Genomic DNA, 13,829 nt, shown 5'->3' on the forward strand with positions numbered 1-13,829 from the left:
AAGCTAATGCTATTATGTTATTGATGCTACTATATATCTTATACATTTTCTCGACGCTCATGTGACAAAATGCTGGCTTTCTTTCTTAGTGTGCGAATCCAGTTCCATCACTAACAACCAAGATTAGCGGGTGTAATATGAATAATAATAAACTCATTAAATTAAGTATGAATCATGCTCATACTTGATTCTAAATATTTATGTGTTCTCCATTACTAAACACGACGTGTTTAAAGCCTTTATGGTTGCCAATTCCCCACCGATGTATATGTGTTTATTTATTTATTACACATAATGAGAAATTCACAAAAAAAAATCATAAAATAAGCTCACTTGTGTGCTGATGTGACATGGCCACAAGTGTCGTGAACGCGCTTTGCAGCATTTAACACTGACGCCCACGAGGAAGCATCCAATCACAAACTGGGGTTCTGGGCCGAGGGCCAATCGGAGCGAAGAGGGGGCGTGCCCAGTGCCGCTCCTGAGAGGGACGTTGAGGAAGTGGAGGAGAGGAGGCTTGTTTGGGGCACGAATGCCACTCGTTGCGCGTCCCTATAATTTGGGGAGGTGTATGCAGCGCACGGCCCGGTGTTCGCCTTTCCAGGTGGAACTCCAGGAGGAGCTGAAAAGAGGGGGGAACTTAACTGGGACGACTCGGCCAACCTGGATCAGGACAGGTGAAATTCCCAGCAGGCTATACACTGTAAGATCGATTCACATGACAAGGGAACGTCTTAGTCGGCAGCCATGCCAACTATAGACCACCATTGCTTTTTATTCGAAATTAACTCTTTTATACACCTTTTAACTATATAAAATATTGTTTTTACAATATATATACATATATGTATATCACCGAATGTATTTTATTGCAATATTTGAGTAGAATAAATACAGCGTGTTTTACAATAATGGGATATTTTTATTATTTTATTTCTGTATTTTCTTTTTATATATTACCTGTTACACCTATATTAACTGTTTTTCTGTATTGCAATTCGGAGGTGTAATATAGGGTATATTGTTGTGTTTAAAAAACAACAAAATCAAGAATGTAAATTGACGTTTTTCACCAATCATTTGAAATAATATGCAATAATATTGTGATTCTATGCTGCAGGTGATGGATGCAAGCCACTACTGAGGATGCATGACTATGCAGCCCATCTAAGGAATACCAAACACACTGGATTCCATATTTAATGCACATCTTTTCTCTTGACAAGACCAATTTAAAACAAAAAAAAAAACCAAACAATATAGTTACCATGACGAGGAGGCTGATGTGAAGGAGCAACAGAGCCGCATGCAAGCCAAGAGCCATCAGTGACCACCAGCACAGAAATGAAGGAGAAGTCCAAAACGGCAGCAAGGACTAGACGGGAAAAGGAGAATAGTGAATTTTATGAACTGGCCAAAATGCTGCCTTTACCGTCGGCCATTACATCCCAACTGGACAAAGCGTCCATCATTAGATTGACCACAAGCTACCTGAAGATGAGGATAGTCTTCCCGCAGGGTGAGCCACCATGCACCCATTCATTTTATTCACATTGTACATATTATTCCTGCAATTCGATTTATTTTTTAATACAATACAACACTAATAATAATAATAATAGACACTTATTCCAATACAGTAAGGCCCAATATATATTTTCAAACCAGACAATGATAAAAAAATACATGCATGGAGAATAAATAGCAAGAAAAAGACCTCCATCCTCATCTTTTTTTTGTCCACGCTTCCACCCTTCAGCTCTCTGCAGGCTGCACGCTGCTGCGTGACTGCGAACCAGACGCAGTTATTATGGCGAGGCCCTGCAGGGCTTCTAATCACCTTAAGACCACACCATCAATGCTATATAAGCTCTGCCACATAGCTCTTTCTATATCTATATACATACAAGCAAAACATAACATAGCTCATAGCATTCAATCAACATGCAACACAATATGCAGCTTTTTTTTTTTACAAACCCTCCTCCTCTCCAGACAGGATAATTACAGTGGATTTATAGATATTTCTTTTTTTTTCTTGCACATGAAAACAGATGGAGGCATTTTAATACAGCATTCAGAATTCCGATTGAAAAAAAAATAATAACCAGCCACCACAAATTATTATTAAACAATAGAAAATTGTGTTATTGTGCACTTTATGTCGTTCAGAATATTTTTTAAATGTGCTATTCATAATTATATTGTATTGTAATTGTAATGTAAATACCGCAATAGACACGCTCTGTAAATGCAAAATAGTGTGTCATTTCCTTCAATGGGATCATTAAATGGACAACTCATGGACACATCATGCTGTGTTAATTTAGCATGGCGGAGATTATTTATAAATATTATTTTTTTAAAACTCATATGTATTAATATATTGCGGGTTTGTTTCGTTTTTTTTAGTCACACGTTGTAGATTTTTTCTATTAATGTTTTATTATTATTGTGATTATTTGATTTGATTTTTGCAGGTTTGGGCGAAGCTTGGGGTGTAACAAATCGAACGAGATCTTTGGATAACATTGGACGGGAGCTGGGCTCTCATTTACTGCAGGTCTAACTTAATAAATTATTCTTATTCATTATTATTATTATGATTATTAAATGTGTTTTAACTGTTTCTTGTTCATTCCACAGACATTGGATGGCTTTATATTCGTTGTAGCTCCAGATGGGAAAATTATGTACATTTCAGAGACAGCTTCTGTCCATTTAGGACTGTCCCAGGTCTGATTTTATTTTTATTGATATGTTTTTCCATTATATTTTACGCTAAACCATCGAATGTGTTCATAATTTGACTTGTTCTCCACAGGTAGAGTTGACCGGAAATAGTATTTATGAATACGTGCACCCCGCAGACCATGATGAGATGACAGCGGTTCTGACGCCCCATCAGCCCTACCACTCACATTTTGTACAAGGTATAAAAAAAATTCAACAATGAATCATATTCAAAGTAATTATTCGTGTCTATTTATTGTGTCGTGAGCGTGACAAGCGACGGCAACCGCTGGAACAGAAAAGTCAGTGTCAAAGTGACGCATGATTGACGCATAGTATGCGTTAATGTCAGCGCAACAGCATATGTACACATCTGGAAGTATTTAGTTACATTTTTTCTGGACATATTTGTATGTATATTTTTGTATTTTTTTGTGTGTGTATGTTTTTTGCAAAATGTACATATTTATGTGGCTTATTTTTTTATTTTTAGGAAATAAAAAAATATGCATTATTTATTTCTTACAGAGTATGAAGTGGAGCGATCTTTTTTTCTGAGAATGAAATGTGTGTTGGCCAAAAGAAATGCAGGCCTCACCAGTGGTGGATACAAGGTACAAATAAATAGATTTTTTTCAATTTAAGTCATAATTTCAATTATTATGATAAATTATAATGTTATTATTCATATTTTTTTGTCTTCAAATCTCATTGGCTGCTCTCCAACAGGTGATCCACTGCAGCGGCTACCTGAAGATTCGTCAGTATAGTTTGGACATGGCACCTTTTGAGGGCTGCTACCAAAACGTGGGCCTGGTGGCGGTGGGACACTCTCTACCCCCCAGTGCTGTCACAGAAATCAAACTGCACAGCAACATGTTCATGTTTAGAGCCAGTCTGGACATGAAGCTCATCTTCCTCGACTCCAGGTGAGCTATATCACTATTCCGATCATTAGTTAGTTAGTATCACCAGGCAACTATACCAGATATTATTAAAATGGTAATAAACGGGGAGTTTTTAACCCCAGTATGATTACTTCCCCACAGGGTTGCCGAGCTGACAGGTTACGAGCCGCAAGACCTGATTGAGAAAACTCTTTACCATCATGTCCACAGCTGTGACATCTTCCACCTCCGCTGTGCCCACCACCTCCGTGAGTTAGCTATACGTGCGTCGACACATGTGTACCATTACACACACAAACAGGCTAATCCTTTTCATCTGTGATTCTTTTTATCTCCCCCTCAGTGCTGGTAAAGGGCCAAGTCACCACTAAGTATTACCGTTTCCTGGCCAAGCACGGCGGATGGGTGTGGGTGCAGAGTTACGCGACTATCGTCCACAACAGCAGGTCATCGAGACCCCACTGCATCGTCAGCGTCAACTACGTCCTTACGTGAGTCTGCACTGTGATTGGTGTACGAGTATGTTTATGGAACTCAAATGTGTTACATTAAATTAAAAAAAGATTGAAAGTTTGAAAGGGTATCGTAGGGGAAGAGCAGCTACCACCAGATTACCCAGCATGCTTTGCGGTCATGTATGCGGGTATTGCTTTGCATGCATGTAAGCATTATTTTGATACCTGCGTAATCTGTGTAGTGCAGTTGCATTGTGTATTCCATTCGCGTGTTGGTTTTGTTTACATCGGGTCTGAGACCCACTTCTGTGACCCAATTCAGATTTAGACTTGTGTTGGGTAAGCAGAACCAAAAAAAAACAATAAACCTGTCTGCCAAACTGTATGCAGTGTAAGTCAACAGATCAGACGTTTGACGACATACTTCCTCGTGTGTTGGGTGAATTGGGTGGCTGCACGGCGGACGAGTGGTTAGCACACAGGACTCACAGCTAGGATTGGATTTCCACCCTCGGTCATCTCCATGTTGAGTTTGCATGTTGTCCCAGTGCATGCGTGGGTTTTCTCCCACATTCCAAAAACATGCTCGGTTAATTGGTGACTCCAAATTGTCCATAGGTATGAATGTGAGTGTGAATGGTTGTTTGTCTATGTATGTGCCCTGTGATTGGCTGGCGAATAGTCGAGGGTGCACCCCCCCAGCGACCCTCGTTGCATTGGGATTCTATTTTAATCAAGTTTGGATCATATGTAGATTTAAAAAATTGCTATAAATGATTTTTGCCTAACAGGATAAGATTAGAATATCAGTGACAGACACACCCGTGGTATATCAATTTCAGAGCAAACAAAAAGATTTCTGTTTATTTACTTCCTCTGTGTCAAAAAGCCCAGTGTCACTTTGTTTACCTGCTGTTTTGGCGTGTGTGTATGTAGTTTATTTCAGGTTTTTCAGTGAATGTCAGCCCCGTGGTATCAAATGTAGGTCACTTGAAAGTAAATGTAAACAAATCATCCAAAACATGAAGCCAGCATAGAAACACCTGACTGCACAACAGCCATATATGCAGTAAATAGTTATATATGTAGCCCTCTTGAGACAAATCCACAAAACACTGCAGACGCGGGCTCAGGGAAGTTGTTGTTATGAGAGCACAAATCAAACTCAGAGCCTCGGAGACAAGCAAGACAAACATCAGGGTTGAACCCCATCAAAAAACCTCTATTGCGGCCATCGATCCGCAGTGTAAAGAAAGCAAAGTCGATCGAACGGTGAACTAGGAATCAATAGCTATCTCCCAGCTAGTGCGCATGTTGTTAGCTTTTCCTCATCCACGTGTTTCTCCTTAGTCCGTGTGCATGTATGCCATTTGAAGCAACATTTTAACATTAGAAAGAAAAAAACAATTCCATGCAATGGCTCATTAAAAAAAAAAAAAAAGGAAGGTGTTTCACTGGTGGTGTGAGGTGCTCTGACATTGACCCCGAGGTGGAATTCGGCTAACACAGCTGAGTTTGCACAATGGCCCGACATTATTGGCTCAGCCACGGAGTCAGCAGGGCGCAGATAGGATGCAGCCCCAAAGCAACCATACCTTGCAAGAGCAAATAACACTCACTCTCTGGTGGCTATCCAAACACAGCCTTTCTCCCAAGGTGTTGCACATAAAGAATGGGTTGTATTTAGAGTTCTATTAAAGAGGGTGGCTGCACGGGGTCAGCAATGGGGCACAGGGTTTAAAATGCCAGGCAGCTGCTGTTACATACTGTTGATGTGATAAGTTATAATAGGCTCATGTTTGCTGAGCACTTGACACGGGAACCGTGTCGCTCCCTCCTGCACTGACACCTCGGTTTCAGTTCCGCCTCAGGATGCGGGATTAAATCGTCTAACGCCACTTTGCACTATAAATACACATACATTAAGTCTACACTGGTCCAGGAACTAAAGGAGGGGTGCAAAAAACGGTCTGTATGGATGTAAATTAGCCATGGTGTCCAAGATTTCTAGGCCGGGCTTAATTCATGTGCATAGGTGTCGAATCAGGTTTCAGCAGCTTGACACGCTTGTTCCATAAAACAACGGCATGAACGGAGTGAGCCCTTTTGACGGGGCCACTAGCATACACAAGTGCAGAAGAGTGTAATGTAGCAAAAAAAATGTAATTGTACTTTTCTTAAAAGTAAACTCAAGTAAAGTAAATTGAACTGTCTCTTACTGGATTATCATTATTATTATTCCATTATTATTATTATTATTAAAGACCGCCATCTTTGGGTCTGTAAAAGTCCAACAGTATACAATTTCTCAACATTTTTAAATAAGTTTCAGAAGGGTTAGGGTTTGTGTTGGCCAAAACCTAGCCTTGATGCTGAAATTTAGACAGTTGTTCCATAGAACAATGGCATGAACGGAGTGAGCCCTTTTGACGGGGCCACTAGCATACACAAAAAGTGCAGGAGAGTGTAATGTAGAATAATTTTTTTCATTGTACTTTTCTTAAAAGTAAACTCAAGTAAAGTAAACTAAACTGTCTCTTGCTGGATTATCATTATTAATATTTGTGAATGGTTGTTTGTCTATATGTGCCCTGTGATTGGCTGGCGACCAGTCCAGGGTGTACCCCGCCTCTCGCCCGAAGACAGCTGGGATAGGCTCCAGCACCGCCCGCGACCCTCATGAGGAAAAAGCGGTAGAAAATGAATGAATTAATATTATTATTATTAAAGACCACCATCTTTGGGTCTGTAAAAGTCGAACAGTATACAATTTCTCAACATTTTTAAATAAGTTTCAGAAGGGTTAGGGTTTGTGTCGTCCAAAACCTAGCCTTGATGCTGAAATTTAGACAGTTGTTCCATAGAACAACGGCATGAACGGAGTGAGCCCTTTTGACGGGGGCCACTAGCATACACAAAAAGTGCAGAAGAGTGTAACGTAGAAGATTTTGATGCTGAAATTTAGTAACCCCGACTGAGAACACAACGTTTAGTCTGTAGCTTTCAAATGTCTCTTAACAGATCATGTGGCTCCAAAAAACGCTATTGTGTACTTTATAGACTTTTTAGAACTACACTGTAAGCCTGCACTTGTTCAACATAACATTAAGGAGTGAGACAGCAGGAGAGAAACATTAACAGCACTAGCACCGAGCTTTATTTTAAGATGTGAAGTGAAGCCTGATTGTTGCGGGGTTCTTATTTTGCTGAATAATCTTGGAAAAACCAAGCTTACAGTGAAGGACATATTGGACTAAGGGCGAAATACTATGTAATCCCATCACTTCACAGGGTCAGTTCATCCCAGGATATTAGGATAAATATGAGAGTAAGCTTTTCTTCTCTATTTCTAACATTGTTTACCATAATTTTGCATGACAGGGACACAGAATACAAGGGAATGCAGCTGTCCCTGGACCAAATGAGCCCTACCAAGCCTGCTTTCCCTTACATTGACAGTCTGAGTGAAGACAGGAAGAGCACAAAGTCACGTCTGACCCAAGCAAAGGCCAAAGCCCGAGTGTCACCCTACCCGCAGGTAATAAACAGTCTCTATTATAGAACTGACTGAAGAGACTAGACAAGGGAATCAAGCCAGAGATCTTCCAATCATAATTTCCTTCTGTCTTTGCAGCAGTTCTCAGCGTTCAACCCCGAGCGTTCCGAGTCAGACCAGGACAGCCAATGGGGAGGGAGCCCGCTGACGGAGTCGGCCTCGCCTCAGTTGTTGGATCCTAGCGAGGCCGCCGAGGCATCATGTGCCTACAGACTGTATCCAGAATCAGGCTCTCTGTGCTACGGTCTGGGTCTTTTGGAAGAAGATCTCGCACATGCTCAGACTCGTCCTCACGCGGCCGCCTGCGATCGGGCACGATGTCAAAGCGGACGCTACTTCTTGGGAGCTCCCCAATCGGGAAGAGAGATGTGGTGGGACGCCACCCGCTCGGTGCTGTCTTTACCGAAACCATCTGCAGAGAACAGCGAAGGCTACGAAATCACGTCCTACCACGGAGCCTTTCACGGTGAGGTGTTAGGGTTGAGGCCGCAACCATCTGTCTCTGAAAATAGCTCTGGCCTCAATGCCCCTGGTAGCTGTTTTCCAAATGTTATTATGGGACATGCTAAGTTGTTTATGCCGTCTCTTGCCAGTGTGTCGATTGCTACCATCTGTTCAAAAATTACCTCAAATTGAAAGCCAAGTAATTTCACAATGGACACCATTGCCAAACATTCTATTCCATTCCATGTAGACATACAGACTGGATGTAATCTCTGACTATGTACTCACGTTTTTTCACTTGTTTAAATAGGACGAGGCCACTGGGATGAAGATAGCGTCATGAGTTCTCCAGATGGCGGAGGGTCCACCAGTGATTCGGGTGAGCGCTACCACCAGGACCACTTCCAAGGTAGTCCCCGAGAGCCCAGCAAGATGGAGACCCTCATACGTGCCACACAGCAGATGATCAAAGAGGAAGAGAGTCGCCTGCAGCAGCACAAACCCCCTTTGGACGTTTCAAGCCTCACCAAGTCTCACAGTCCGTGTTTTACCTCCTCCCTACCTCATCACTCGCAGCTCAGCATGCCAAGCGTGGTCTGCCGAGGCCCGGGAGCCCAGAGCATCGACCTTCCCTCTGAACGCCTCCATCATCGGATCAAACCGCCAGGTCCTCACGAAAACAACGACGAAAACACAACCAGTCCTGGTTCCCTGTCTCGCATCAGCAGCCCCAGCTCTGACGGCATCCCCAGGTCCGGTCTCCCCCTCACCAAAGACTACATGCAGACCGATCTGTCCCCGCATGCGTCACAACCACAAGGGAGCCTTCTGCTCTATCCATCCCAGGAGAGGCAGCCTCTAGACAGGCAAGCGGCATACGCATTGACTGGGTACTCCCTGGAACACCTGTATGACCCAGAGAACCTAAGGAATTACTCCGGACTTGCTTGTGGAGGAGTCCAGTACGATGTGGCGACACACATGAGGATGCAGGCGGAGCAGATGCAGGGACACAAAGCCACCTCTGTGATTATAACCAACGGGAGCTGACAATATCTGACACTGATAGGTCCTGTTCTCTAAAGCATGGGAAGATTATCTACGCTGAGGGGATTGTTCTTGACACTGGAGCATGCTCTTTTCCAAGAATGTTCATGAACTGAAGAGGCAAAGGTCGAGGTTTTTTTTTCCCCCCCCTTCTACATATATGGGGAGAAGAGTGTTATTTTAATGGCAGTGAACTGAATTCCCTTCTTCCTGCAGAGGCGACCGACGTTCCGAGTCTGGTTAAACATCAAGCCGATGTTTGCAGCACGAATGTCTCATGCGCAATTGGCTTTGTTGGTTAATCTATCGTGGATTTCCAGTGGCCGTAAGAGAATGTGTTGCTCCATCGCCCTTTCACCTGAACACTCCATTGCACAGAAAAGTAGGAATAATGTTTCACACAAACATGGGAAAGCATTTCACTAGTGTATAATGTTGATGGTTCTTTGTATTTTTTTTGTCTTTAGCTAATTTCCTGTCCAAAAAGAGTAGTTTCAGGCTAAATGCTTCTGATTGTAAAACTTTCACACGTCCAAAATATTATTCATGTATATATCACTTTAAAACAATGTTTACATATCAGGATATAAACGTCCCCATGTTTTTACCTCATTAGCATAGCAAGTACAATATGCTTTGAAATCCTGCTTCACACGCAAATTGTTTGTCATAACTAAAATGTGTTGAATGTTTTCTCTTATTATTTAATTTATAATGTAAATATCTCACAATCTTTGGACAAGACGTGATGAGATTATTTATTGGTTTAAAAAAAAAGTTTGCTTCAATCTGAATACAGTTGGGGGTAAAAAAAAAAAGCCTTCTGTCTGTGTCGATTTTATTCTATGCTCCTAACATTGCATATGTCAATCAGCATTATGAGCATTATGATTTCTATAAAGACGGAATTATTGAGCTTACTAAATGTAACTAATGAAGTAGTTGGTGAGTATGTATTTATATTATTTTTATCTACCTGGTGTATTGTTGTATAGAAGGAGTAGTAGCATTAAATATTATAATATTAATTTAAAATGTACAATTTAAAACACAAAAAATATATATTTATTAATTATTTTTATTTTTACAAATTGAAAAGGGTTACATTTTGGGAGATTATTAATATTATTATACTAATTATTATTATTAATTAATATTATGAATATTAATATTGTGATTTTAAAAACATTTGTTAAACTCTTAACTAATATACATCTTTTTAGGACTTTATTTTCAAGAAATTAGGACTCTTTCCATTGTGGTTCTGCTATTTTATTATATGGTCAGTGTGGCCCCACAGCAGCTATTTTTTTTATTTTATTTTATTTTATTTTATTTTATTTTATTTTATTTTATTTTATTTTATTTTATTTTATTTTATTTTATTTTATTTTATTTTATTTTATCATAAATATACATCATTCATCATTTTGTAAAAAAAATAGTCATTAATTTTTTTTTCTACATTTCCAATTATGTCATTTGTTTTTTGTTTTCTTTTGTCTCGGCCTTTTTACTGACCTTGCTGTAAAACAACCCTCACCACTGTCATGAAGTCTACTTCTAAGTGTACTTAATGATCATTTATTTCATGCGACTATTAAGACAACCCGTCTGTCTGCCTCCTTCCACACTCAGTTTCCATGACATCAAGTGCTGTGATTTACATAATCATACGACTATGTTTGGCTCGCCACGCCACAAGTGCTGCTCACAACATGTCTGGAGGCAGCGGTGGGGCTAAGATGTGGTAGGAGACGGGAAGCTGACGACTTTGCATTCACTTTCCAAACGTGTGTGTGTGTGAAAAAAGTAAGAAAAAAAAGGCTTAAAATGTTCAGTGGGGCTGAATGGCGCAGAGGGAGACATGAATAAGGCTTTTATATATGTGGTCATTTCAGGGGGATTTGTTAACAGTCAGAAGAATATGCTGTAAAGTTTAAACAAAGATAATATATTAAATGTAAAAAATCCACCACAGTTGGCAGGCCTTAAAGACTTTAGCAGAAATATGCTCTAAAGCGTCAAAGTCGCATCTGTTTTCCCTGCATTTCTATATGAATGTGTGCAGGTTATCTGGACCTGGACTCAGTCTGGACGCACATCTCCCATCAGTCACGTCTGACATGATCAAGTGAAGCTCTGCCAGACATCGCTGCTGCCCTGATTCCAGGAGCAGGAACGCTCTGCTCTTTGGATCACACATGCTAAAAAATGTGTTTGTGTGTATTTGAGCTGATTTGTTTAAATACTGTGAAACCCCTTCTTTATATGTTTTGGCAAATGGTGCTTTTGACTGATGTGCCCTGAAGGCTTTCACAGTTGGCTTCACTAGGGGCCAAATATGGGCCTTTTGCCCAGACGCACTTGAATGCACCACCACCACTGCGATCCTTAATTGTAAACACAATAAAAACACATACAAAATAGCATCATAAAACCTTAGTTAGTTATACAAGTGTAAAAAGAAGCAAAGCATTGTAATATTATATAATTTAATAAGAAAACACAACAATACTTTTTAGATTCCTAAATAAATTCCTAAAAAATTATAGAGATCTTCGAGTGCTTTTGCAGCAGGTACTTACAAAAACAGCACAGAACTCTTGTCATATAAAACATCTTTGACTAGCATTTTAGTTGTAGGTCATTAAAAACAGCAGCCTGCTTCTATCATAAAAATAAAAAATACAAGTTTTGTCCAGCAGAAAACCCCTGTCATATATAGAATCTTTGACTAATGTTTTTTGCAGTAAGTTCGTAAAAACAACAGAGCACTCCTGTCATATATAGGATCTTTGACTCGTGTTTTTTTCCTTACAATCCACTCTTACAATCTTACAATCCACTTTGTTTAAATAACAAATTCTGTAAACACTGTTTCCAAAGTGCTGCACAGACTCATCATTTGACTCATCAATAAAAACAGGAACACACGTCTGTAATATAAAGAGTCTTTTTGTAGCAGGTCCTTAAAAACAGCAGAGCACTCCTGTCATGTAAAAAAAAAACATTAAGTAGTGTTTCTGTAGTATGTCCTACAAACAGTAGAGTGCTTCTGCTATATAAAGGATCTTTGACTGGTGTTTTTGGAGTAGATTCTTAAAAACAGCACAGCACTCTTTTTATATATATGAACTTGGACTGGTGTTTTTTAAAAAAAAATAAACAAGAGTGCTCCTGTTATATAAATAATCTTTGAGTAGTGTATTTGTAGTCGGTCCTTAAAACACAGAAACACTCCTGTCATTTATAGGATCTTTGACTAGTGCAAATCTTCCTCTCCAGCCTTTAGCTTTCTGAAAATGTGACACCCGGACCCCAGAGCAATTTAGCAAACTAGCTCTGCCATATGATGTAATTCTCCGTCTTAATTATGCATGCATCGGCGTAGTTTACAACGTTTACTACTAGTAAATTGGGAAATAAACATGATGGCACCTTAATACGTCCCTAATGGCTACACAAAGAGGCAAGACGGCAAGGTTTCAGCCCTGCTGGGGGAGCACAGCCGTGCAAAGTGTGTGTGCGGGTGGCGAGTGTCAGAGTAGCCCCCCGATGTCGACTTGATTGATTTCAGGTCTAGCATTGAAGCACATTTGCATATTCATACGCCAATTAAAGTGTTCCTCTGCCTGCTGCTTGGCAAGGAGTCCTCCTCCAAGAAGGAAAATGTTTCAACATGTTTCGTGTGAACTTTACGACCTCCGTGAGCGTAAACTTTACGATTGTTTAATTCCTCCGCATTGCTTTTTGATAGCTTAAATAGAGTGTCGTAAAACACAAGCGCTCGGAGTGAAAACGAAGCCAATGTGCATCCAATTATTCCACAAGTTCACCTCTGGTGGTGGTCAGCCGCTTGTAAATGAATCAAGCCAGCGGGACTTGAATAAACATTCAATCGGGCTAGCGAGCGACACCTCGGCTGCAGAGCTCAATGCACCCTGAGCACATTTAGATGTTCTGATTGGCTGGAGCAGGATATTGAGGTCACACGGTCGATCTAATTGGCTGAGCCAGGAAACCGGGGGTCATGCTGCAAAATGGAGGGGAAATAAGGTTCCTCACTGTGTCGGAGCACCTGAGTTACGACTGTGAAGCTATGCTGACAGCCCGTTCAAAACACACACACGGTAATCCCCTTGCAGACGTTAAAGCGGGTCTTTGAATTTAAAGCAACAATCTGTAATAGTTTGACATTCAAATAACAGTTTCAAAATACTCTGGATAGTAAAGCGGCTTGTAAGAACTGCCATGGTGACCCCAAACCACCTCTTCAAGTGATCCATGATATTAGTGGACCAGCCAGGACACCTAATTCCATATTACAGTTCAGCACTTGCACAAAGAACAGCTCACACAATGTTAGAGTTTACCACTTATTGTATATCTGTTGTCTTAGTGGAAGTGAACTGGTTTCCAATCACATCAGCTAGGGAAGTCGAGCCAAACTTTAAAAAGTCAACCACGATCTAAAAAGCTGCTTTCTACCCAATTCCTGCAATAACTTATTACAAAGAATCCCAAAGTGGAAAGTAGAAGAGCTTCCAGTCTTCTAAGGTTTTGTCACAACCTCTGTTCATTCATTCATTTTCTACCGCTTATCTTCACAAGGGTCGCGGGGTTGCTGGAGCCTATCCCAGCTGAGAGACGGAGTACACCCTGGACTGGTCGATCACAGGGCAC

General features: G+C 40.6%; 1 protein-coding gene across 1 annotated transcript; it reads left to right on the top strand.

Annotated features, from left to right (window-relative positions):
- Nucleotides 1–554: 554 nt before the first annotated feature.
- Nucleotides 555–9,784, top strand: LOC131107495 (single-minded homolog 1-like). The gene is made up of 12 exons (XM_058057593.2): nucleotides 555–677; nucleotides 1,121–1,519; nucleotides 2,481–2,563; nucleotides 2,647–2,736; nucleotides 2,825–2,933; nucleotides 3,262–3,347; nucleotides 3,463–3,662; nucleotides 3,783–3,889; nucleotides 3,985–4,132; nucleotides 7,478–7,634; nucleotides 7,731–8,118; nucleotides 8,407–9,784. Exons 2-12 carry the CDS (start codon nucleotides 1,345–1,347, stop codon nucleotides 9,144–9,146), a joined length of 2,283 nt encoding a protein of 760 aa, XP_057913576.1. The 5' UTR covers nucleotides 555–677; nucleotides 1,121–1,344; the 3' UTR covers nucleotides 9,147–9,784.
- The last annotated feature ends 4,045 nt before the right edge of the window (nucleotides 9,785–13,829 follow it).

Source organism: Doryrhamphus excisus, linkage group LG19 (genome assembly GCF_037039965.1).
Source record: "Doryrhamphus excisus strain RoL-2023G ecotype Guam linkage group LG19, RoL_Dexc_Guam_v1.1, whole genome shotgun sequence".
Taxonomy (NCBI): Eukaryota; Metazoa; Chordata; class Actinopteri; order Syngnathiformes; family Syngnathidae; genus Doryrhamphus; species Doryrhamphus excisus.

Excerpts from the sequence above, each read along its gene's own strand:
- LOC131107495 (XM_058057593.2), top strand. The coding sequence starts at position 1,345 with ATGAAGGAGAAGTCCAAAACGGCAGCAAGGACTAGACGGGAAAAGGAG. Across the intron at positions 2,934-3,261 it reads CCACTCACATTTTGTACAAG|AGTATGAAGTGGAGCGATCT; the intron begins GTATAAAAAAAA and ends TATTTCTTACAG. Across the intron at positions 3,890-3,984 it reads CCGCTGTGCCCACCACCTCC|TGCTGGTAAAGGGCCAAGTC; the intron begins GTGAGTTAGCTA and ends TCTCCCCCTCAG.